At 36.1% G+C, this 23702-nt stretch overlaps 2 protein-coding genes across 5 annotated transcripts; both read left to right on the top strand.

Moving 5' to 3' along the window:
• Positions 1-5652: 5652 nt before the first annotated feature.
• On the top strand, positions 5653-9052 carry LOC122042990 (transcription factor bHLH115-like). 4 transcript variants are annotated; one of them, XM_042603409.1, is made up of 6 exons: positions 5783-5915; positions 6412-6509; positions 6818-6886; positions 7375-7452; positions 7542-7704; positions 8583-9052. In XM_042603409.1, the coding sequence occupies exons 2-6, from the start codon at positions 6457-6459 to the stop codon at positions 8841-8843; spliced, it is 624 nt and encodes a 207-aa protein (XP_042459343.1). In that variant the 5' UTR covers positions 5783-5915; positions 6412-6456; the 3' UTR covers positions 8844-9052. The 4 variants fall into 4 exon arrangements, with proteins under 4 accessions (XP_042459342.1, XP_042459341.1, XP_042459343.1 ...); XM_042603407.1 differs by lacking the exon at positions 6412-6509 and having other exon boundaries at positions 5658-5915; XM_042603410.1 differs by lacking the exon at positions 5783-5915 and having other exon boundaries at positions 6413-6489.
• A 1745-nt stretch (positions 9053-10797) lies between these two features.
• LOC122042989 (transcription initiation factor TFIID subunit 12b-like) lies at positions 10798-23276 on the top strand. The gene is made up of 9 exons (XM_042603406.1): positions 10798-11607; positions 13458-13658; positions 15200-15751; positions 18635-18709; positions 20109-20187; positions 20537-20601; positions 22445-22477; positions 22565-22801; positions 22875-23276. Exons 1-8 carry the CDS (start codon positions 10981-10983, stop codon positions 22742-22744), a joined length of 1812 nt encoding a protein of 603 aa, XP_042459340.1. The 5' UTR covers positions 10798-10980; the 3' UTR covers positions 22745-22801; positions 22875-23276.
• Positions 23277-23702: the final 426 nt, after the last annotated feature.

Below are 23702 nucleotides of genomic sequence, written 5' to 3'. Positions count from 1 at the left end.
TTTAATTTTTAAAATTTATCTTTTTAACATCCACTTTAGGAAAGAGAGCTTGTAAAATTTTATAAGAGTATTTCTTCTTGTAAAATTTTATAAAAAAATATATTTCTTTCCTCTTGAAGGGGGCCGACCACCTTTGCTTGGTGCCCAAGCAAGGGGGCCGGCCAAATAAAAATAAAAATAAAATCATCATCCAAAGATTTGGTGATTGATTCAATCAAGAGGAAAGAAAAGGAAAAATAAAAAAGGAAAAGGAAAAACAAAAGGAAGATTTTAATTTTTGTAAAAATTCTTCCCTTATTTACCTTGGGCAAGTAATATAAAAGAAGGGGTGAGAAAGCCTCATGAGACACAACTTTTATTCTCTTGCTTGGTGGTTCTCTTGGTGTGGTCGACCCTCTCTTTTTTTCCTTTCCCTTTGCTCTCTTTTCTTTTGTGGTGGTGGTGGTCGAAAATTAGAAGAAGAAGAAGAAGGCTTTGGGTGGTGTTCATCTTGGAGGATCGTTGTCCACACGACATCCAAGGCGAGGCGAGAAATACGACAGAAGATTTCGAGGTCATTAGCTTGCAAAGAAAAGGTATAATTAGCAATTATTTTCTGCATCATGCTAGTTATTTTTCTTTGTATGAATTCCAAACACAAGAGGCATTAGATCTAATTTTTCGAATTAGTAATTCATGTTTGTGTTTTTCTTTGTTTTTCGAATTTATGATTCGATTGTTCTTTTTGGTTAAACCTAGAGTTATATAAGGAAATTAAATATTAGCTTTCCTTAAAAGACTTTGTCTAGGCGGTGGTGGATGTTCCCATACCCAAGAAGGTCATGCGCCTCGCCATACAATCATGGAAGCTAATTTTAGAAATTAATATTTAATTGAATTTATAACGTAGGTGGATTTGGATCAATAGTATTAAGTTCTTCTTGTGATCCAAGTCTAAACCATTAAGAACAGATAAATTAAATTTAGAATCAATGATGTTAAGTTTCGTCTGAGATTCCTAATTTAACTTCTAAAGAACACAATAGGCTATTTAAAGAAAGTTCAACACTTGTACAAAATTTTTGTACAGTGGAATCGGTACGATTTTCCTAGGACTAACCAACAACTTTTGCATTCTTCAATCCTAATGACATGATATTATAATAGTATGTTCCCTCTATAGTGATAAAGTTAATTTTTTCTTGATCTTCCTTTGCTGAGGGACTTGATGGTAACCTTGATATGCATCCAGCATACATGTTAACTCACAACCAGTAGTCAAGTTTACCACATGATCAATGTGTGGCAGAGGGTAGTAGTCCTTTGGACACGCCTTGTTCAAATATCTGAAATCAACACATACTCACCACTTCTTCCTGGGCTTAGACACTAGTACCACATTCACTAGCCAACTCGGAAACTACACTTCACGAATATGTCCAGCCTTGAATAATTTGTCCACCTCCGCTTGGATGATTTGATTCTATTATGTTCTGATTTTTTTTCTTTGTTTAACTGACCAATCATCCAGTCGGACTGCAGGGCATGCTCCATTATTGTAGGCAAGATGTCTATGAGCTTGTGAGGAGTCACGTGAAGACGTCATTAGTGTGATTCAAGCAAGCGATTAACTTTGCTTTGTTCACGGGGCTTAGATCAGTTGCAATATAAGTGGTGGCCTCTAGCCAGCACAGATGGATCTTCACTTCATCTTTTTCTTCATATACCAAGGTTAGAGGAGTTTCCTGAATAACATTAACTTCCACTCGTTATATTTTTAGAGCGGCATGAGCTTCGGTCTTTATGATATCCACGTAGCATTACACACAACTAATTGATCTCCTTTCACCTCGCTAACAGAGTCATCCATTGGGAATTTGATCTTTTGGCAGAACATGGAGACGACGGATTGGAACTCGCTTAGCGTCGGTCGATCAAGAATCACATTATAAGCTGATGGAGCGCCCACAACTAGGAAGTTCGATCGTCGGAGCCTTATGAGTGGCTATTCCCCAAGAGAGATAGCTAAGCGGACTTGTCCGATCGACTACACCTCATTGCGAGTGAACCCCGTATAGAGGTGTAGTCATTGATTAGAGCTCACTTTTATTTATTTATAGTTGCTCGAACGCTTCTTGAAAATGATGTTAACCGAGCTGCTCGTGTCAACAAAAATACAATGAAGATTATAATTGGTGATTACAACTTTAATAATTAATATATCATCATGGGATATCTCCACCCCCTCCAAGTCTTTGGAACCAAAACTGATCTCTGGTTCTTGCGCTTTCTCTTGGCTACACCTGATCGTGTGGATCTCTAGTCGACTTGCATATGATTTTCTGGCCCGATTAGAATCACCATTGGTTGGACCACCCGCTATCATTCCAATATCGCCCCAAGTGGCATTGTTATAATTTTCTTCCTCCCGGGTGGTTGGCGCGGAACCTATTATGCAAAATCCTAAGTCGATGCTCGATTATTTCTTGGTTGGGATCATTGATGATTCCGCTCGGCCCTTGTGGGACTCCGGCTTGAAGGTTCGTCCAGTCAATGATGACATTGATGGTTGGGCAAAGAGGATCACTGGCAAAACCTATGATTAGACGGTCAATGTATCTCTTGATTATAGTGGTAACAATCTTCTATATTGCGTGTTCTCGAGCGGTGATAAGTGCAAAATATAGGAGTCCATTTTTGGGACTCGGGGAAACATGTCCTCTCAGCTTTTACATGTTGGATTTCATGCGGCCTTCACTCACAGTGTTGTGACGGGGGCTCAATCAAGGCCCTTTAGGTGGCAAAAGGGGAGCAGGCACTCGATGCTCGTGAGCAGAAGAAGTTGCGAAAGGAGCAACTTCTTCTTTTTTTTCAAGTGGATTGAGCTTTTTCTACGTTTATGTACTTGGTGGCTCATCCAAGTAGATGATCGAAGTCTCTCAAAGGCTTCTTAATGAGGGATCAAAAGAATTCACCATCTGCAAGCTATTTGGAGAAAACACTTACTAAAATCTCCGGAGTGGCCGAGGGGACGTCCATGACTACTTGATTGAATTTCTTAATGTAAGATCTCAGAGTCTTTGGGCCCTTGCTTAAGAGAGAACATGCTCATTGTCGTCTCGTGATAACGACTAATGGCAAAGTGATGCGGAAAGGCTTTGTGAAAGTCATTGAAGCAGTATATGGACTCGGTCAGGAGTCGGTTTAACTATCTATGCACCGAGCCGGAGAGAGTGGTGAGAAACACACGACACTTGACCCCGTCCATGTACTGGTGGAGGATAATCGCGTTTTCTAATTTGAGTAAGTAGTCCTCGGGATTGGTCGCCCCTCCATATTCCCTAATCAACAATGGTGGGAAATGGGCCAACAATTTATCTTTCAAGATCTCTTGGGAGAACGATATGCTCGCTCGCTTGGGAGAGCTATTGTTCATTGGCGCCTTGCCTTTATGATGGTCTCGGATGCGTGCGTTTTCAGAAGATAATCCGTGAGGTCTATCTGCTCAGCCCATGTCATCAAGGGGCATTTGGAACAATGTCCGGTGATATGCAATAGGCGATGGAGGCATGAGCAACATGCTGGTCGGTGGCACGGGTGCTTGTGGGAAGGCGGTTGGGAGAGGGTTAACTGATTGGCACACGGTCGGGCCTTTCGCTCAACCTCCATGTTTGACCGGCTGGCCAATCGCTGATATAGCAAGGTTCGGTAAAGGGCACTCAGTCGCTTGTTGGTGTTGCACCATTCGAGCCGCTTGGGCGACTATCAATAACTCTAATCCTCTTGTGATAAGGTTGTGGTGGTGAGTCGTCCAACCTCATTTATCTTCGTATTTTGAATGTAGGTGAAGTTCTCACAGACGATGCTAAATATGATTATGTCTGAAAGCAGAGAAGATGACTGGCTAGGAATGGTGGCTTTAATATTGACCAAATGAAGACTCCTCGCTATCGCAAGATGCCTCTAAAGAGCTCTTGCATCTCAAAAAGATTGTTAGTTGTTGGGCCAGAGAAGAAGTCTTTGGCGTTGTCCCTCCGATGTTCAAGTCAGTGATTGGGTCGAGTTAAGTTGAGTGAATGAATATGTAGAATGGTGTAACATCGCGTACCTCCGCCTGTAGATAGAAACTCATTTTTTTATAGTCTCACTGTTTATGCAACAATCTCAAAGTATTTTAAAAAAAGTATAAATCATAAAGATGTTCTAACATCTTTTCCAAAAATGGACCTGCAGTCTTTGCATTTGTTAGAGAGGAAACTTCGAATGTTCAGGTTGCAGTCAGAATATACTCTATCCTCTGTGACACAAAATGCCAAAAAGGTGATATGAGGTCGTTGGCTTGAGGGGTCCACTATGTGTTTAGCTGATGATTTGATCAAGCCTCCAAGTGTCCTGATCGACCATCACTCGTAAATACCACCTGGTCGGATTAGAGAACTATAGCTAGAGACTCGACCTTCGCTTGACCTCTTCATTGGGCCAAAGAGCTCGGACAGATCGAGCATCCAGTGGGTCCGATCGAATGCCTAGTTCGATCGACTAGATCACATTGCCAACTAGCTAATTGTGCTATTTTTGAACCAAGAATAAGACTGGCTCTACGGAGTACTGACTTGGCTCAAAGCTTCATCAATGTCACGTGAATCAACGTTCGATTGACTCCTCAGTCCGGTCGCCTTGCCGGTTCAGTCCACTATCTCTCGATCGAAGTAATCAGCTGTGCTAGCTTCACAGGTTGACCTTTCTTTGACTCTGACTACCCTATTATCCGACCTTCTTAATTTTCATCCGACTTAGGGGCTCGACTTTAATCTCTGTATTAAAAACCAAATGACTTATCAATTATCTGATCATCTTTCAAACCACAATTTCGAAGCAATCTTTGAACTTTCTGAAAAGAATGTAGGATTTGAGCTCTATAGTCTCAAAAATAATAAATAGACCCCTACTAAGTGTTGTGCAGTGATAAAGTATTTAAGAGAATCAGAAGTTATATTTTAGATTTCTCCTATAGGTAAATCAGAAGAAAATATCTATCTCAAAAAAAATTAATAGCCTAGACACATGAATTATAAAAATATATAAATAGCAAACTCTAATTCATAATTTATAACTAAAAACTTATGGATCAGTACATCTAATAAAATCAAATTCATAGTTTAGAAAATAAAAATATCCTTTTATAAATTTTAAAGTAGGATGAGGGGTTTAACTATTAAAAAAAAATCTGAATGAATCATTAAAATCATCACTAAAGATTCTTCAAATTAAATAAATGATCTTATTTAATGGCCACGAAATGACTATATTTTAATTCATTAAAAAAAAGTCTCCTTATTCTCTTCTCCTCTGTCCTATTCGCCATTAATTGATCCAATTCAGGTTAATTATCATTAATAACACACCAGTCCGTCATTTAATTAATCGCCCTAATCTTTCTTAATCTAATCCTTTTAACGAGATAATCATAATAATTAGGAAGTGTCTTGGTACGTTGCTTAATTGCATTAACTAATTAAGTGCTAATCTAATCCACCGGTTCAAATTCGCCGCAGGAGTAGAATTAAACCACCCTTCTTACGCCGCAATGGCGCGTATCTTAACTAAAATCCTTGTGTTTTTCTGCTGGATCAGGATTAGTATACTTGACCGAAAGTGCATGTGAAGCTGTCAGCCTAGTCTTCTCTTCGCCGGACTGCGGGCTGAGATAAATCGCAGACGGCGAAGGCGGAGAGATCGAGAGCGAGGAGACCTCTGCTGATTGTTGGCTAATTTTGGGAGTTTTGGGGGGATTTTTGAAGGAGTGGGATGGTTGGGCCGAAGGTGCGCAGCAGTGGAGGCGGATGGCTTATAGACTACGGAGGTATTGTCGAGGACGTCCGTGAGCCTGGTTTCCTCTGGGGCGCTCGGATCATCGATGATCCCTCTGCTTCGAGGTGATTTTTTTTTTCTCTTTGTGTTCTTTAGTTAAACTTTTTTAGCCCGATCAAGTCCTCCAGATTGTAGCTTGAGTATGCTGGATTGTGCTTATGTTTGTTGGATTGTTCCCTCTACGTTGACCCATTTGTTACCTGAGTTTACCCTTGCCCTGCCCTGTTCGCTCTGCCTGATCATCATATTGATTATTTAAAAGTAAGAACATTTGCATTACTATTTTTAAGATAATCAGAATCTAAAGCAAATATAGACAGATTCAATACATTCATTTACAAGAATAATAGATTAATGTCATTCAAAACCACACACAAACTCCTCAAGACCAACCAAATCACTTTTTTATATATCTTCAAATAATCACTTTTAATTCGTTCCTTAAAAGCATTTTAAAACATGTATTGAGACAATTAGGATTGTGTCCATATTTTTCATGTTCCACAGATTTCCAAAAGATACTCATGCATTATGATCATTCTTGAAAGTGCATCTCTGCAGGTCTCTTGGCTAAAATTAAAAGAAAGAAGCTAAGACTTATTGTTTATGAAGTTTTGCCCTACCCCGTTGATAAGTTGGGTGAGTCGTTGCAGGTTCAGGTAGGAGCAGATTTTTTTGCTATCCCTAGGAACAATTGCATCAGATTTAGATCAATTATTGTGTATCAAACATAGTGAATATCAGGTTCTTACAGAGAGATGGAGACTACAGTATTTAATGACCTTGTCACCTTGACCTCGCTTGGCTTCTAGGATTTTAATTTATTAATTGAATTATCTTCAGAAGAAGCAGGAAATGAATTGATATGAAAGGCCACTTCTCTTTCCCTGTGATTAATTTGCACTTAATTCTTGCACATGTATATCTCAAATTGGTGAACATTTCTAATTTAGCTTGTAATGTTCAGTTCAATGATTGATTTTGATGCGATGCTCGAGGAGGACAAAAGCTCAAACATTGGTTCCCTTAAGAAACGGTACAAGTTGATTTCTGTGTCTATGTTCTTATGCACAAGAGCCCATTAGTGTTTCACCGGAATTCAAACTTCAGACAAAATTCTTTGGAATGATGTTAAATGTTTTTGTGCTGTCTCCTATAAAGTTGCTTAAAAAAATTCAAAATATCAATTTATACTCGTTATTGCCCAACTTCTCTTGCTCTTTCTATGAACTAATCTTCAGTGTGGTCAACGTACATGGAAAGAATATGAAAACCCATGCATGCATCTTCAGTTATTTCCTTTTTTCCATTTAGTTATTCCGTGCCTATAATATTTAATACATGCAATAGTGTAATAAATAAAACATGTGATTGATATGAACTGTAACAATTGAAAAGAAAACCTAATTTCTATTGATGTGGTAATCTTTTGTTTCTAGGTAACAATAACACAAATTACCATGCTTCTTCACTTCTACTACAATACACTCTGATCAAAAGGCTCCTCCTATTGTCATTCTACAGAAACCATAAGGAGTCATGTGCTGCACCAGGATCAAAAGCCCGCCGTGAGAAAATACGAAGAGATAAACTTAATGATAGGCATGTATAAGAAGCACCTAAAAACATCTATGATTGTGATTATTCTTATGTTGGAAACCCCAACTCTGACCAATGATGCATCTGCTCAGGTTCACAGAGTTGTGCTCTATCATGAATCCAGGAAAGCCTCCTATAACAGATAAATTTGTCATTTTGAGTGATGCTGCTCATTTTATAAAACAATTACGTCGTGAAGCAAAGAGGCTTAAGGAGTCAAATGAAGCACTCCAGAATTCTATAAAAAGTGTTAAGGTGAGAAATGAATTGATACACTAATCTCCTGTTACAGTAATTTTGTTCTAACTCAAATGAGTAAAAACCAGCAAAAGTTATTATTGTGTTTCTCTTAATTGTAATATGACTATAATCATCACCTTTGTTGGGATGGTGATCCAAAATCACCATGAATTAAGTTTTTCATCATTTAGGAGTCCTTGAAGAAATAACAGATGGCCTTATGGTGTCAAAAGTTGATCTATCACATGGGTTATATGATAGAACCCATTTCTCACATGTTAAGTGAGAGTACATGCAGAAATATGTATCTCGTGTGTAGGGGTGAGAAAACAACCCTCCCTAAGATGTCTAGAAGACTTTCTTAGTGATTCTTTTGACTTAGCATTCTCATTTGCAAGAGTTCTTAAAGAGAGAATGAAGAGTGGAGGCTACTCTTGACGTCTCCTTGTGGTTCTGGAAGGAGTTGTGGTATTTGCTTGTTCCCATCCTTTTGGTTTCCAGTATTGTTGGGTTGGATGCTTTTATATTCAGGTCTCTTTCAAGCATTGTTATTGGGGAAGTTTTGCCTCTAACCTGTACTATTCTGAATTGTTGAGTAGTTGATTCTTCTTCCTCCCACGGACGTAACCATACATCATTGTGAACCAGATGAATCTTATTATTTTCTCAATTTGTACAAGGCCTTGGATTTCTTTACATGACTTTTGGCTTGAGAAAGGGTTTTTCTCTCAACAACTGGTATCGAAGAATTCAAGATTTTCTACATTCTAGGTGCTTGTGAATATATTGTGTATAAGGTGTTTGTGGAATTTGTCTAGCTATCATCTGCCATGATCATGCTTTAATCAATTAAATGAAAATTCACTAGATCACTTGGTCTGCATGCTGTGCAGGGCGAGAAATTAGAACTTCGGAATGAGAAAATGAGGCTGAAGTCTGAGAAGGAGCGTATCGAACAGATGCTTAAAGGCAGTAGCACCACAACCCAGTTCTTCACTAAACCTGCTGCCACGACACTTCAACCAGCTTCGCCCCCAGCTTTAAGCAAAACAATCCCATACCCAAACCATATACCGACGGGAATGTGGCAATGGATACCCCCTGCAGCCATGGATACTTCTCTAGATCATGTGCTAAGGCCACCTGCTGCATAGTCATTTCCTCCAATAATGTTGCATTATCTAATTTTCTCATATCGCTTGTCATTCGATAACATCTACTTGTTTAAAGCTGTTAGAAATTACCTGTTCTGCGAGAATTTTGATTGTGACCTTGTTATGTTGTAGCAAAGAATGTTTATCAAGGTTGAAAATTCCAGCCTTGTTTTTTGAAATTTAAGATAACACGCCATCATTTTGTTCCACCATTGTAAGTCAATATATGTATGTGTGATTTTGTCTGTGCTATTAGTATGATCAGTTAATCAGCAAGATTCCAGTATATATTGTGAGTGATTTCTTTTGTCCATTTATTTTCTCATAGTTCTAGGAAGTTGGACATCTCCATTCCAAGACATTTGGTGTAGCTGGTTAGTATCCTACAGAATTTTGTTAATTTTTAAAAATATTGATAGGTTATCAGAAGAAATAACATCCTATCAATAATTTTTCTTTTTAATTAAAATAATTTTACCTTGAACTGATTGGATCAAATCAACTTTTATCTTGAAATTGTAAGCTGATATACATGAATTTATGAGTTAGAAAATTATAAATAAGATACTATTTTAATCCTTTAAAAAGGTGCTCTTTTTAATGATATAATGTTTTTAAAAAAATATTCTTTGTTCTTTTCCATTGAATTAAAATAATTTTACCTTGAACTGATTGGATCAAATCAACTTTTATCTTGAAATTGTAAGCTGATATACATGAATTTATGAGTTAGAAAATTATAAATAAGATACTATTTTAATCCTTTAAAAAGGTGCTCTTTTTAATGATATAATGTTTTTAAAAAAATATTCTTTGTTCTTTTCCATTGTCGCTCAGCTCAGTAGGTCGTCCCGTGCTCAGTCGGATAGATTGTCCAGTTGGACTAGCATTCACTTGGTCACAGTTATGAGCATATGATGCCCTCTCTATAGTCGTCTCGATCAGATGAGGGATCTGTTCAGATGAGTCTCCGGGTCGATTGGATCATTCATGCCCGCTCAGCATGTTACCACCCGTTCGACTTTAGTAAGCCGACGATTTCTTTCCTTTGATCGTTTTGACTTTGATCTCTATATCAACTATTATTCTCACCTTTGACTTATACTTATACTTGATGAGCTCCTTTCCACCTGTGTACCTGCATTTACCTCCCTCCATATCCGTGGGACCGGCTCTAGGGGGGCCGCTGATGTGGCGGTTCCACATTTTTTTATACTTGATGAGCTCCTTTTATATATACTTTTATATATATATATATATATATATATATATATATATATATATATATATATATATATATATATATATCCCATTATATTTTGTCTCATGACTATTTTTACTTTCAATGTGATTATAATAATTACGATTAATTATTACAATGTACAACAATTATCCTATAATTATTATAATTGAAAAAAATTAATAGTTCATTATAATCAAAATTATTATACATATATAATACTATTATATCAAAATATTTTTAACTATTTCATAAAATATTTAATTTGTATTAAAATTATTTTAACTTAATTAAAATTATTATTATTATTTTTTATAATAATTAATTGGTAGCTATTACAGCGTTTTATTAGCTGCTATATAATTTTAGCAGCTACTTAGATAATTACTGTAACATTGTTACAGTATGATATTAATTGTTATAGTATTGTAGTAATTAATTATTGACTGCTATAAAAAAATTTTAACTGATTTTAACAAAATTAAAATAACTTCGATGGAGTTTAATTTTTTTAAAAAAAAATATTTTGATAAACATTATATTATATTTTGATAAAATGTTCTATAAATTATACGTTTTTTGTTTAAATTGAGTATGAAATGATTTTAAGTACAGAAGCCGATCGAACATATTTAATATTATTTAATGATTACATTGAATAAAAAATATTTCAGTGCAATTTTATTTTTTTTATTACTACAATTTGTTTTGCAATATTTTGTTCTTGAACGAGCGTGATTGGTCTATTAAGAACACCTTATAAATTTCTTTAATCATTGTCTTTGATAGCGAACACTCGATCTCCTTCTTGTCGAGTCCTCGATCGCTCGATTCGGCGCCGCTGGGGAGGGAGAGAGAGAGAGAGAGAGAGAGAGAGAGAGAGAGCAGGCGATTGGCATGGCGGAGAATTCTGCGTCCGCTTCGCCTAGCAAGGTTCCGGCTAGCGGCGGCGATGCCGAAATCGCGCCGGCCAACTCCAACCCTAACATGCCGTCCCCGCATATTCCCCCTTCCCCATCCATGGGCGTCGGTGACCTATCCCAGATCAACTCCCCCCAATTGTCTCAGTCCCATGCTCTCAGCCCCGCCGCTGCCCTAGATTACGCCTCCAAGCAGCAGATCATCCAATCACAGCAACAGCAGCCGTCGTCGCCGTCGCAGCAACCCCAGTCTCAGGCGCAGATCCAGAGCCAGCAGCAGCAGCAGAAGCAGCAAGCTCAGCAGCCAAATATGAACTTCCAGATGCAGCAGAGCCTCCAGCGGTCCGGATCGATGCCGCGGCTGAGCCAGATCCAGCAGCAGTTCGGAGCCTCTGCGGCCGCTGGCGCGATGCGGCAGCATGCAGGGATGTACGGCGGGCAGATGAATCTTGGTGGCGCCCAGATCCAGCAGCAGCAGCTGGCTGCCGCCGCTGCTGCTGGAGGGATGGGTCGTTCAGGGATTATTACACAAGCGGCTCAGCTACCGATGCTACCTGGGCAGACTACTCAGCATTTCAATATGCAGTCTCAGATGCTCACTCAGGTTATGCAACAACTCTTTCTTTGTTTCAGATTCCTGTTTTCTTGGGAAACAATTGAAGTATTCATAAGTCCTAGATTATTTGCTCCTTATTCATTCTGTTACTTCTCCATAAAGATAAGGAAACCTTGCTGCATCATGCTCTGACTAATATCGTATCATTGATTTTTTTTTTATTTATTCAGCTAAAATCAACAGTTATTTTATTGAATTACCAGGGGCAACATAGGACACTATTGGCTGTTACATTAGAACTTGAACTCTCAGTTATGATCTGTTTAGAAGCACTTCTGTTCAGCTTAATGCTCTGTCCCACCAAAATTCCTTGTCATTGCAATTGTGTTACAGGGTACAAATTAACTTTAGCCAAGACACAATTGCTCTAGTATTTAGCTGTACTTTAATTCCTCCAAAGAGAAATTAGCCATCATGCCTTGCAATATCTGACCGGGCTTATCTCCTTGTTTACCTGCCAATCTAGCATTTTTGTATTCACAAGCTTATGATTCCCAAACACTATTGAAAATTGACAATGAAATATTTGTCTAAAGTCATGTGAGACTTATGTGGAAAATATTTGTTTTTGGTTAAAAATATAATTGTCTAAATTGGTCCTTTCGTAACAGCTCAAGCTTTAAGATAAGTGGTGAACTTATGGGTGTCATAAGTCTTTTGTTTAAATCTTGTAAGTGTCATTAATATCACGTGTTAGGCTTGAGTTAGTCGGATCCCCAATGAACCTAGAGCCCTTTGACATATGAAAGCCTCTCCAAACAAAATATACATTCATTTAAAACAAAATTACATCTACAATTGGGCCTTCAAATATGAAATTGCTTTAATATTGTAGAATTCAAAAGCAAAGCATGCCTTAGGTTACAGTGGATCAGGGAAGGTCTTATTTTCTTGTTGCTCATTCTAACATTTTACTTGCAAAACTTAATACATTATAAATATAAATTATATATGAAGCATAGTGTCTACAAGTGACTAAAACTAAAGCTTAATTCGTTGCAAGGATTAGATGATTGAATTAATCAACAAATATAAATAGAAAATAATCATATATTAGCAATCTAATTGATTATTTAGCAAATAATTAAGTTTAATAAAAATTTAATAATGTTATTATTAATAATTCAATTAAATAATTATTGAAATTTTGTACCCGCACAACACAGTATGGTACTAAAATTATATTGTTTCAGTTGGAGATCAACCTCCGACACAACTCAAGATTTGAAACCTTGCATAAGATATAAATCAATGATAATTAGCAATGTATAACATATGATATATATAATCAATATGCATATGATTAATATTGAAAGTGTTTACACTTGCAAAGCAAATGTTTCAAATTAACACATAGTTTATTTGGATTTTTAGTGAATTTGGTCCAGTCTAACAGTTCAAATGAACCAATTAAGTATTTTTTATAACTGATTATTCATGCTTACAACTGAAGGAAACCACATTTCCAATATGCTATGCTGTTTCCTTCCAAATTCGCGTAGGCTGTAGTAATGCAGCTGCTTGAGCGTGATTTTATTTAAAATCTTGAATAAAATTTTCCTACTGAAAAAGGTAAAATTATTTTATCTCATAGTCCATGTTTTAAGATAATTGAATTAAATATGCGGAACTGTATTTTAAATGAGAATTTGTCTTTCTTGTTTCATAAAGATAAGAGCCTGAACTATAGAAGTTTTATTATGTGGCAAATAAGAATCTTTCGGTGTTCAATCGAGTATTTGAACTAAACTTGAACTTCCTAGTTCTTGCTTTTAGTTTTGTTCACTTCCTGGTTATTCCTTTTAACTCATATATCCCTTTTTATTTTCTATTAATAGCCAAGGCAGAAAAGCTTACTTCAAACTGGTCAGTTCAATCCAGGAAATTCTTCTGCCCAAGCCTTGCAAGGAATGCAGAATATGGGTATGATCAGTAACCTTAGCATGAACCCACAACTAAGAGCATATGGCCAACGCATTGCGCATGGGCAGATGAGACAGCAACAACTACAGCAACAAATAGCCCTTACATCACCTCAGGTTTGCATCTATATATTCTGTGCTCTCACACTTTTCCTGTAGCATCTATTTTTGTAAAGGAATCATGTAGGATGTGTATTCTGCCTTATTTTAAGGGCTCCTTTGCTGATTACAAAAATGCCTCCAAACCTAGATGCTTAATATCAAATCCGGAAGGATAGAGGCTGGATTTGAAATGCTACAATGACATGAATAAACACAGTATTTTGATGTAATCATTGAGCATTTTATGAATTGCTCATTATTGGCTATTGATATGCATGATAAGAATTCATCCTATTGTTGAGAAGCATTCTAGTCAAATATCAAGAAGGAATTAATTATAAGGTTTATGTGCCACAAAAAGAAGGAATTAATTATAAGATAATATTGATCTTTGACACATTAATTATGGGACAGCATATTAGGTTTATGTGTAATGACGATGTCATGGTAAATTTCTTCCTTTGAATTATCTTTTCTCTACCTTTTTGTCTCATGCTGTGCTGGATTACATTTATCACAAAAAGGAGGTAGCTAGTACAAATATGATGATTGAAATGTATCAAAAAGATTATATAATACCATCTTATTATGAATTTCTTGTTGCCATTACTTCTATTCCTTTTCATGAAGCCTAGCAGAACAATTAAAATTGTCCAAATTCAGCCAATTCCCATCGACTTCAATCTCTCTATCAATTTCAGTTAAATTTGACTATTAGGCTAATTGGTGAAACCAGTGCTTTTCCTGGATGATATGGTTAACAAGCAATCATTTGATGCAGTGAATATGATTTGCTACTGTACTACAACTAGCTGGATATTGTATTCTTCTTTCTCGTTGTTTGTTTTTGATGATTTGGTCAAGACAATTATATAGGATTTTTTTAAGACAATTTTGTTTCTTTCATCCTTCTGTGATGCGTACGTTGCAACTTTCTTGTCCCAATAATTTGCTATTACCAATAATCATTTCTATTTTTAGATGCTACTTTTTTTTTTTGTATAATTCAGCAGCAACAACAACAACAACAACAACAACAACAACCTGCAGCATCTTTGATTAAGGTCTACTGTCTTTTGTTACTTTTATCCATATACCATTTTAGGAGCAATGGTAAAGTTGTTGCTTTGTGATCAAAAGGTCAAGGGTTCAAATCCTGGAAACAGCCTCTTGCAAAAAGCAGGGTAAGGTTGTGTACAATAGATCTTTCCCCAGGACCCCGCATGGCCGGAGCTTCGTGCACCGGGCTGCCTTTTTTTTAAGAAGGGGAGCCTTGGCGTAACGGTAAAGTTGTTGCCATGTGACCAAAAGGTCACGGGTTCGAATCCTGAAAACAGCCTCTTGCAAAAAGTAGGGTAAGGCTACGTACATTGGATCCTTCCCCAAGACCCCGCATGGCGGGAGCTTCGTGCACCGGGTTGCTTTTCTTTTTACCATTTTAGTAGCACCATGATTATTCTGTTAGTTTATTTTTCACAAGGTACTGGCAATTGTTTTGTGTTCTCATGCTACTTAGTATAGTTGAGAAACTGTGTAACACTTGAGTTATCTAGCAGAAGCTACCTGGTCAAAGCTTACCTAGGACACCTTCAGCTGCTGCACTCAACTCCCAGGTGTCTGGTTTGATGCAAAATGGACAATCAACAATGGTTCAAACAACTCTTTCTCAGCAGCAGCAGCAGTGGTTGAAACATCTACAACCATCATTGCCTTCTCCAGTTTCTCCTTCGTATCATCTTCAGCAACAAAGGCAGCAACAATCATTCTTGCCACAACAACTAGCTTCATCACAGCACCACCAGAAGCCCATGGCCCTGACACAACAGCAGATCTCTCAACTGATGCAACAGCAGCCACAACCGCAGCTAGGAGGTCAGCAACAGCATTTGCTACACCAGCAGCAGCTTCAACAAATTCAACAGTTACAGCAACAACAGCAATTGCAATCTCCAAGACTTGCTGGTCATGCAGTCCAAAATCCTTTATCTTTGAGCGGATCACAAGAAGAGGCACCTGCTTCTGGAGTGACAGGTGGAAATTCTAGTCAAGGAACAGAAGCAACTAATCAACTTCTTGGAAAGCGAAAGATACATGATCTAGTTATGCAGGTACACAGTTTCCCAATCTCTATCTCGCTAGGCATATTATTTTGGTTTTATCTTTTGCTTTGGAAATCTGTATTTAAAGCCTTATGTTTATGGGTTTAAGATCTACAAATATGGTCACCAAGGTTTAAAGTAATGTTTGAGGCTGGTGTCCTGTCCCTAACCAAAATGCACAATTTCAATGCATGCAGTGCTGACACTTGGCACACTTCAGTATGCAACTGATCACGCTAAGATGAGTTCAGATGAGATTTATTCATTTAATTCTCTTCTACTTATTTTATTTGCTTTTAAAAATGAGTTTCGAATAATTAGATAATTAATTAAAGTAAAATTTTAATGCACCATATTGTGCTAGCATTTCACTCATTTGACACACTTCAATATATCAAATGAGTGTACATTTGTTGTCATATTTTAATCTGCCATATTGTGTTTGTTGAATTTTATGTTGAGGATTAATTATGTGGATCAAAGTGCTAGGGGGAGGGTGAATTTTGAAATTCCTTTTCTCTTTCTATTGTACTTGTGCAAGTCCAAATAATTAGTGAGTGGTTCTTTTCCTACTTGTGTATTTGTTCAAGTTAGAGAAAGCAGAGTGGAATAATATTAACAGTAACAAATTCAAAGTGACACAACACTAACAAAGACATTTACATAGTTTGAACCTAGGTCTTACTCCACGACTTAACGATTTGTTAAGTGGATCAAACCCATGATTCCACTAATAGGAAACTCTTTTATCATAGCGGAGAAATCTCATAAAAAAAGTATCTTCTTTACAATAATACAATAGTGAATATAGAAAGAAGAGATCATTTGAAGCCTTAGAATAAGCACTTAGGATTTTATATGTATTATGTAGGTGTTGTGTATTTGAGGTCCTCTTCCCTTAATTTATAGTAGCAAGGGAGCATTTAATAAAGGATAAGACAACTCATTTGGATAACTTCTAGCCAATTTGTGTTGACTCAACTAGAATCTCAATAAGAAAATCTTTTTGGCTAACGGCTAATACTAATTTTCAGTTAACTCAAACTACATCCAATCCTTGTAAATCTTTTTGAGTTGACTCAACTACCTCTGGTCTCAACTCAATAAAAATGCAAGTTTATACATTAATGCCACCCATAGTCGACTCAACAACGTTTCAATCCACCCAAATCTAAATTAGTCAACTTAAATTATTCTAATCTTATTGATGGGTTGCTTCAGCAAACTTATCCCTCCAACGAACTTTTGAGTTGATTGAATTTAGATTTTAGCTGACTCAATTGCAATAAGAATTGACTTTAGTTGACCCAAATTGCTCAAGGATCCCAATAGCTTGCCTTACGCCTTGTAAGCCATCCAAAGCTCTGGATCAAGCTTGGATATAGACTAGGACCACCAAGACAACTGAACCAAAAAAATGAATTCCTAGATTACAATTCAAACAATCTCTCACAACGTACTTTGTTTAGGTCTTCACTTTGTCACATCTTTATGTTGCCCAAAAGCACACCTCTTGTCAGGATCTTAATCCTTCGGATGCACCAGCCCTCAGTTTGTTTCACATGCCACCTTTGCTAAGTCATCTAAGTTGTTCACTTCTTGCTGTAGCCATCAAAATTGTTGAACGACTCCATGCCCTTTTATTACAATCTCTTGGGCATCCCATACCATCCTTCATTGAAGTCTAGTGGAGCTTTGAGCTTTTGTGCCAAACCAACTTAGTCGCATCAAGCCAACAAATCGTCAAGTTACAAACTTTGCGAGATTAGTATGTATCTTGTCAAATCCCTGCAAACCCATGCACACATTAGTAATGAAGGAAAACCTAAGTTAAACCATTTGCTGAAAATATCAAAATATAAAATTCAAGCACAACCACTTGGGGTAGGATTGCACTAACATTTTATTCTTCCACCTAACTTTTTTACTTCTTAAAATACGACTAGAAAAATTATATAGTCAATTGGATTAAAATTTTGTTATACCATACCATGCCATAATCCAAATAACTTTTACTCTTAAAATCTCTTTCCACTTTAGTTATTTACTTTTTATAATAAGATTATAACAATTGGATAGTCAAATTAAAGTTTTTGAGATACAAGCTACACAATTATGACAAGCATCATGACTCACAATCATCTTTAGTCGAATTCATTTGAATTCAACTCAGCATGCTTCAAAGCGTGCCTACGGTTTAGCATGTTAAGGTTCTATTTGGCAGGATGGCATGTGAGAGATTACCTGTGTTGTTTAGTAGTGGGTATCAATAATTTATTAGAATGGCCATGATAATGTAAATTACTACAAAAATATTGAAATGATTCTATATATGTATCCTTCGCTTGAAAAAAGGAACAACAGTTAGATGGATGAGGGTTCCATCATAGAATTAATTAAAATATGAAGTGTGGAGTCTGGTTGCGAACTTCTCAAGGAAAAATTATAAGCACTCTGTTTATTCCAGTAATTTGATTTTTTTCCATTGTGCAATTTACTAGACTAGTAGCAAGCAATTAAATAGACAGAGGCATAATGCTGTTATGTTTGTAATTTGAGTAGATTTTGAATTTTTGATGTACTTTCTGATGAAATTTTAAGTGTGCCACAATATGCTTTTATTTGTGAACATATTTACACTACTGGTAGAAATTTAAATGATCATGCAGCTATAAACTTTGTTGAGGTGTCTGAATGGTATATGTTATAATTATTACATTAACTGGTGTCCTTCTCTTTTGCATTTAACCTTCTTTAAATTGCATCCTTATTGCTAAGGGTTGTACCTTAAAATTGCATTTGTAAAATTGCATCTAGTGTTATGATCAAATTCTTTATTTCACACCTTGTTTCTCCTTTAGTTTCTATGTTCTAAATTTGTTGATAGTGCAGGTAGATCCTCATGGTAAACTGGATCCTGAAGTTGAGGACCTCCTCTTGCAAATAGCTGATGACTTCATTGACTCGGTAGGTAACATGCAAGGTTCTTGTTTCGTTAAAGTTTCCCAACACTAGATGGTAGCATATGATGTGATGAATTCTGTATAGGGTGTAACTTCGTTCTTATACTTTAACTTGTCTAGGCTAAAAGGTGAGATTGGTTTAGATGTTTTTATTTGATGAGTTAATGGATGCTTGCATATATATATATATATATATATATATTTTGTGATTTTTTGTAAACTAAAACATGTGTGGTTTGGGACTCCAATTAACACCACTGCATTTTATCTATCATGCATATTTAATAGTGGAATCACTTTGACTATTCACAAGTTGTCTTCTTTGGGCAACATTTATCCCTTAACTCAGTTTTAAGGTATTTTTTTATATTTACGATGTCATATCTGGCTGGTTTTACTAAAGAAGCTTCTGTTATACACAATGTTTACCTCGTCAAACCCAAGGTTTTTCTGTATTTAGTAAGAAATGCATTAAAATATGTTATTAAAAAAATCAACCTCTTCAAATGTTTTTGTATTTTAAACAAAGGGTTGATTGTTCTATTTTGGCCAATATCATATGAACCAAGAATTTAAGTCGTTCCAGTGAAAGTTTCTTTGCACATGTGGTGTACGGGAATATAATGCAAAATGTAATAAATTTTGAGTATTAGTTGTGTAAGTTTTGAAGAATTTGAGACAAGCCCTAGTTTATGTGAGGATGTTAAATCAGGTGACGACAAGAGGGCCCAATTTCTACAAATATTTTTGTTCAAAGGAATTTACTGTCACCTTCTAGGCATTCTAAACACCCCTATAAGGTTTATATGTTATTTGTATCCTGAAAAACTTGGTATGTGAATAGCGAATACTATAAAGAATATTGTATACATCATGTGATGTGTACTAGTAATCACTAATCAATGACCTATCATCAAATAGTTGTGGTTAGATGTAGGTGACAGACATGTTATACCAAGTATCTAAAGCTAAAATGTTTTGGTGGCTGCAATATGGAGGTATGGTTCTAATGACAGATGAAAGTAGCCATCAAGATATCCTCTTGTATGTATATTGAAGTTTGTCTTGCTATGTCATAGAAGGCATTTCTGGTTTTATTCTGTTTTTCATCACTAGGAGAAGCTTATGCTGTACAAATATTGAAGCTTTTATGTAGCTGAATCAGTTGCACATTCATAAATTACTCAAAAAACTACTCCTTAGTCATTAGCATACACCATTGTTTCCCTTTATTGATTATTCTGCATGCTTGTTGAATTTTGATACTGACTGTCAGCTCTGTGGTTCAGTATCTAGAAGGTTATACCTTTTTTTTCCCTGTAAATATGTATTAAATGTTTTGTCAGTCATCAAGTGATGTTCTTGTCTTCAATCACATTGATGCAACGACTACTGAAATGCAGGTTACTACATTTGCTTGCAGTCTGGCGAAACATCGCAAATCTTCCACCTTGGACACTAAGGATGTACTGCTTCACCTAGGTTTGCAACTTAGCAAGGCCTCCAAAGATAAAATTATTTTCATATTACACAATGAATTTTAAAGAAATCCCAACTTGCAATTTCTATATCCCACCGACTGCTCCTTTTGACGCTTATTCGTAAAATATACCTATGTCATTAAAATGCTCTTTTTCATTTTCTGTGCTTAGCAAGTATGACCTGTGAAATAATCAATGAAAAGAATATCAATCTTGGATATTTATAAAATCTAATATTCAATCAAAGGGAAGGTGAAGATGCATCTTCTGTTCTCATTCATAATTTGAATTACATTTCAATAATGCTGGCTTTTATTTGTTTGACATGACTTATGGTAGCTCTTTTGCAGAAAAAAATTGGAACTTGAGTGTTCCAGGTTATTCAAGGGAGGAAAGGAAATACCCAAGAACATCAGTAAGTGTTGCTCTTACTCATCAATTTTCTGGTATTTGATCTGTGATAAGTCAATCGATAAATAGTGAATATACTTTGTAAGTTTCTGTCTTTACTTTATTTAATACAATCCAATGAGTAAAATGAAATTCCAAGATCAGAAAACTAATATTTTTATCAAACAGACTTCGAAGTTGTCAAAAGGCTATTCCATGTACCTATTGGAGGAATGTTTGAATTGATATTCACTTTTAAACTTTCATACAGTACTGTTTATGTTCATATACTGTAAATCAGTTCTCTCAGGATGTATCTTTTTACCCCCTTGACTTTAAGGTGTATGAAGTTCCATATTTGATTGTTCCGGTAATGGACCGAAATCAGATGTAAGTCAATGTAATGCTTCTTTGGAACACTTTGGTATGCTACTAGATTATAATGTGAACAATGAATCAGAGTGCTTAGAGCTATCTTATTATTTTCCTCTTAAAGATAAAATATGGTAGAACCAAGGCTCAAAATCTCATTTCATATCGGGTTTCAGTTCCCAGCCAGAATGAGATGTGTTGGCGGTGCTGATGGTGCACTGAGATGTTGTCGAATGGTTCTGACTGGTAGGAGGAATTGTGGGAAGAAAAGGAGATCCTCACAGAAGAACTCGCTGATAACCTTCAGTTCTTGAAAGTCTTGACAAAGCCTCCAATGGAAACCATAGCTTGCAGGAATGCCTTATTGATGACCTCCAGCTCGTGGAAGCTTAGAGGCCTTGCGGAACCTTGCTAGGTTCTTGCAGAACCATTGTGGGGTCCTCATGTAAATCTCATGGGATCCTCCAGTGAAATCCTAGATTGTGGAATCCTAAAAAAATCAAAATAATAAAAAAAATAGTGTTGCTCAGGAAAGCCTCATTAGCAACGACCTTTGGTATCCATTGTGTCATGAGGTTCCTGCGGCAGTAGATGGAATGGTAAATTACGGCCATGCTCTAAATTGTAAACCATGGGTGGAATAATTGATCCTTACATCAGTTGATGAAAAGCCCATTGTGACAAAATGCCCTTTGGATCTTTGAAACAATTCAAATCATTTCAATAATACATCAATTTGATTTGTTTTACCGAGATCTCCTAATATATTTTTAGTTAGTTTAGTACAGCTGTCCTTTCCTCATTAGTAGTGGTTTATAGATTGGCCACTTGGTTGGCCATCTAGCCATATGCTCAAGTCATAGTTTCTGCAAGTTATGTAGCTGGTAGGTTATATATATATATATGGGCATTAACTCATGCATATGAGTTTTCTTGATGTTGATAGGCAAATTGCTGACCAAATGTTCGACGTAGTGCTTTGATTTTAACTTATTACTTTGACAGCGTTGGTTGATGTGAATGCTCAATGGTCCTAAATCACAAGATCTTGAGTGGTTTCATAATGCTTGAAAGCCTACTGTTACTGTTAGTGGCTAGAGCTTAACCTTTTTAGTGAACGAAGTTAAACCATGTTTTATCGGTTGGTGTGTGATTTCGGATTTAGAGAGAATGGCCATGGTTGTGAGTCGTTGATATTGTTTTCTAATTATGATGAAAAATTAAGTTCAGTTGGATATAGAGAATCATCATAAAATCTACTTCTAAGACTGATACAAATTCCTTTCACTTATGCTTGATGCCTTTTTTTTATTTTTATTTACCCTACTTGCAGTTCCAGTTGTAAGTTTCTTATATCCATTCATTTCTGTAAAACCTACAACGTCTTGCAGGAACATAGTTTCATAGTGATATATTTGCTGATATCTGATTGTTTAATCTTCTTCAGCCCATTTTGATGATTTCAGGTGTCTGATATTATTTCTTTTGAATTGTAGTTATCTTTGGATATCCACAAGAGGCGACGGGTGGTAATTATTGTTGTGTAGTTTTTCATTTATTTCTAGCGGTGACATGAAAATGCACCAGGCACTAAAAAACTCTCAAAATTTCATCAGATACGAGAGTCAGCAGAAACACATCTATCGGAAGGAGATGTAGGTGGTTCTAAAGTCACAAATAAGCAACTGGTAAACAATTCTGGGAGTGATCATCCAATAAATCCTTCGTCCGTCGCAGAGCAGTTATCTCTTCCTGTGGTTGGCTCACAAATTGCACACAAACCGCAGAGATTTTAGTTGCACATCAGAATCAGTAAACTTACAGTCTTCCCTCCCCCCACAATTAACTTGATTGTGAGTATTTATACTTCCGTTTACCTCAATATTTAACCGACATTTCTACTCATGGATTTTTTCATGTTTATAGTTTGGATTGTACATTTATTCCAATTGAAAAGGTGATGCCAAGATTTTCTACCGAGTAATATCCAGTGATTCATGGAATCGAAGCCAGCCACAATTCTAAGAAATATGCAACTAGTGCAAGACCTTAAATAGTAGAGGCATCTGATAATTAGCTTCTAGGATTTGTTTTCTTTTCATTTGTAGGCTTAATTAGGGAGCAATTGAATCATTATTTGGAACAGGGAGAAATTCTTGGGCTGAGCTTGCTAAGTGGAATCACATTTGTTCATAAATAAATTGAGGGATTGTAGTGGATCTTCATTCTTCAGGAAGGAAAGCACATGTACCTGTTGATGTTTTGATCTTTTGTATCGAAATTTATGGTGTCAATTCAGTGACTTTTTTTTTTCTTCTGATTTGAAAACAGATCTACAAAGTCTTTGAGTAATTCCTTTTACTCAAAATATCAAAATAAAAACAGTTGATGAACACTGTAAATTTTGATATAAAAGATCAACGGGAACATTAATAATTTATCTCATTATGTCAAATATTTCTAAAATTAAATTCTATATATTCTATTTTTATTCTATTAAACTTAAAAATTTTCCTTTCTACTATTTTTTATCGATTCTAGTTTAGAATTTATTCCTTCTTGTATTTCATTTACTAAAATAATATTATCTATAAATAACATGCATTATAGTACTATATCTTGAATGTGTGTAGTGTGTTTATCTATAATTAGTATAAAAAGATAGAGACTTAAAGTTGATCTTTGATGTAATCATATTTTTATTGGAAATATTTTAATTACTCTCGCTTGAAGTCTTTTACTTTGGTTGTTATA

This window comes from Zingiber officinale, chromosome 2A, assembly GCF_018446385.1.
Source record: "Zingiber officinale cultivar Zhangliang chromosome 2A, Zo_v1.1, whole genome shotgun sequence".
Taxonomy (NCBI): Eukaryota; Viridiplantae; Streptophyta; class Magnoliopsida; order Zingiberales; family Zingiberaceae; genus Zingiber; species Zingiber officinale.
Note: the sequence above shows the minus strand (reverse complement) of the source record. Positions and strands in the feature narration are given on the sequence as shown.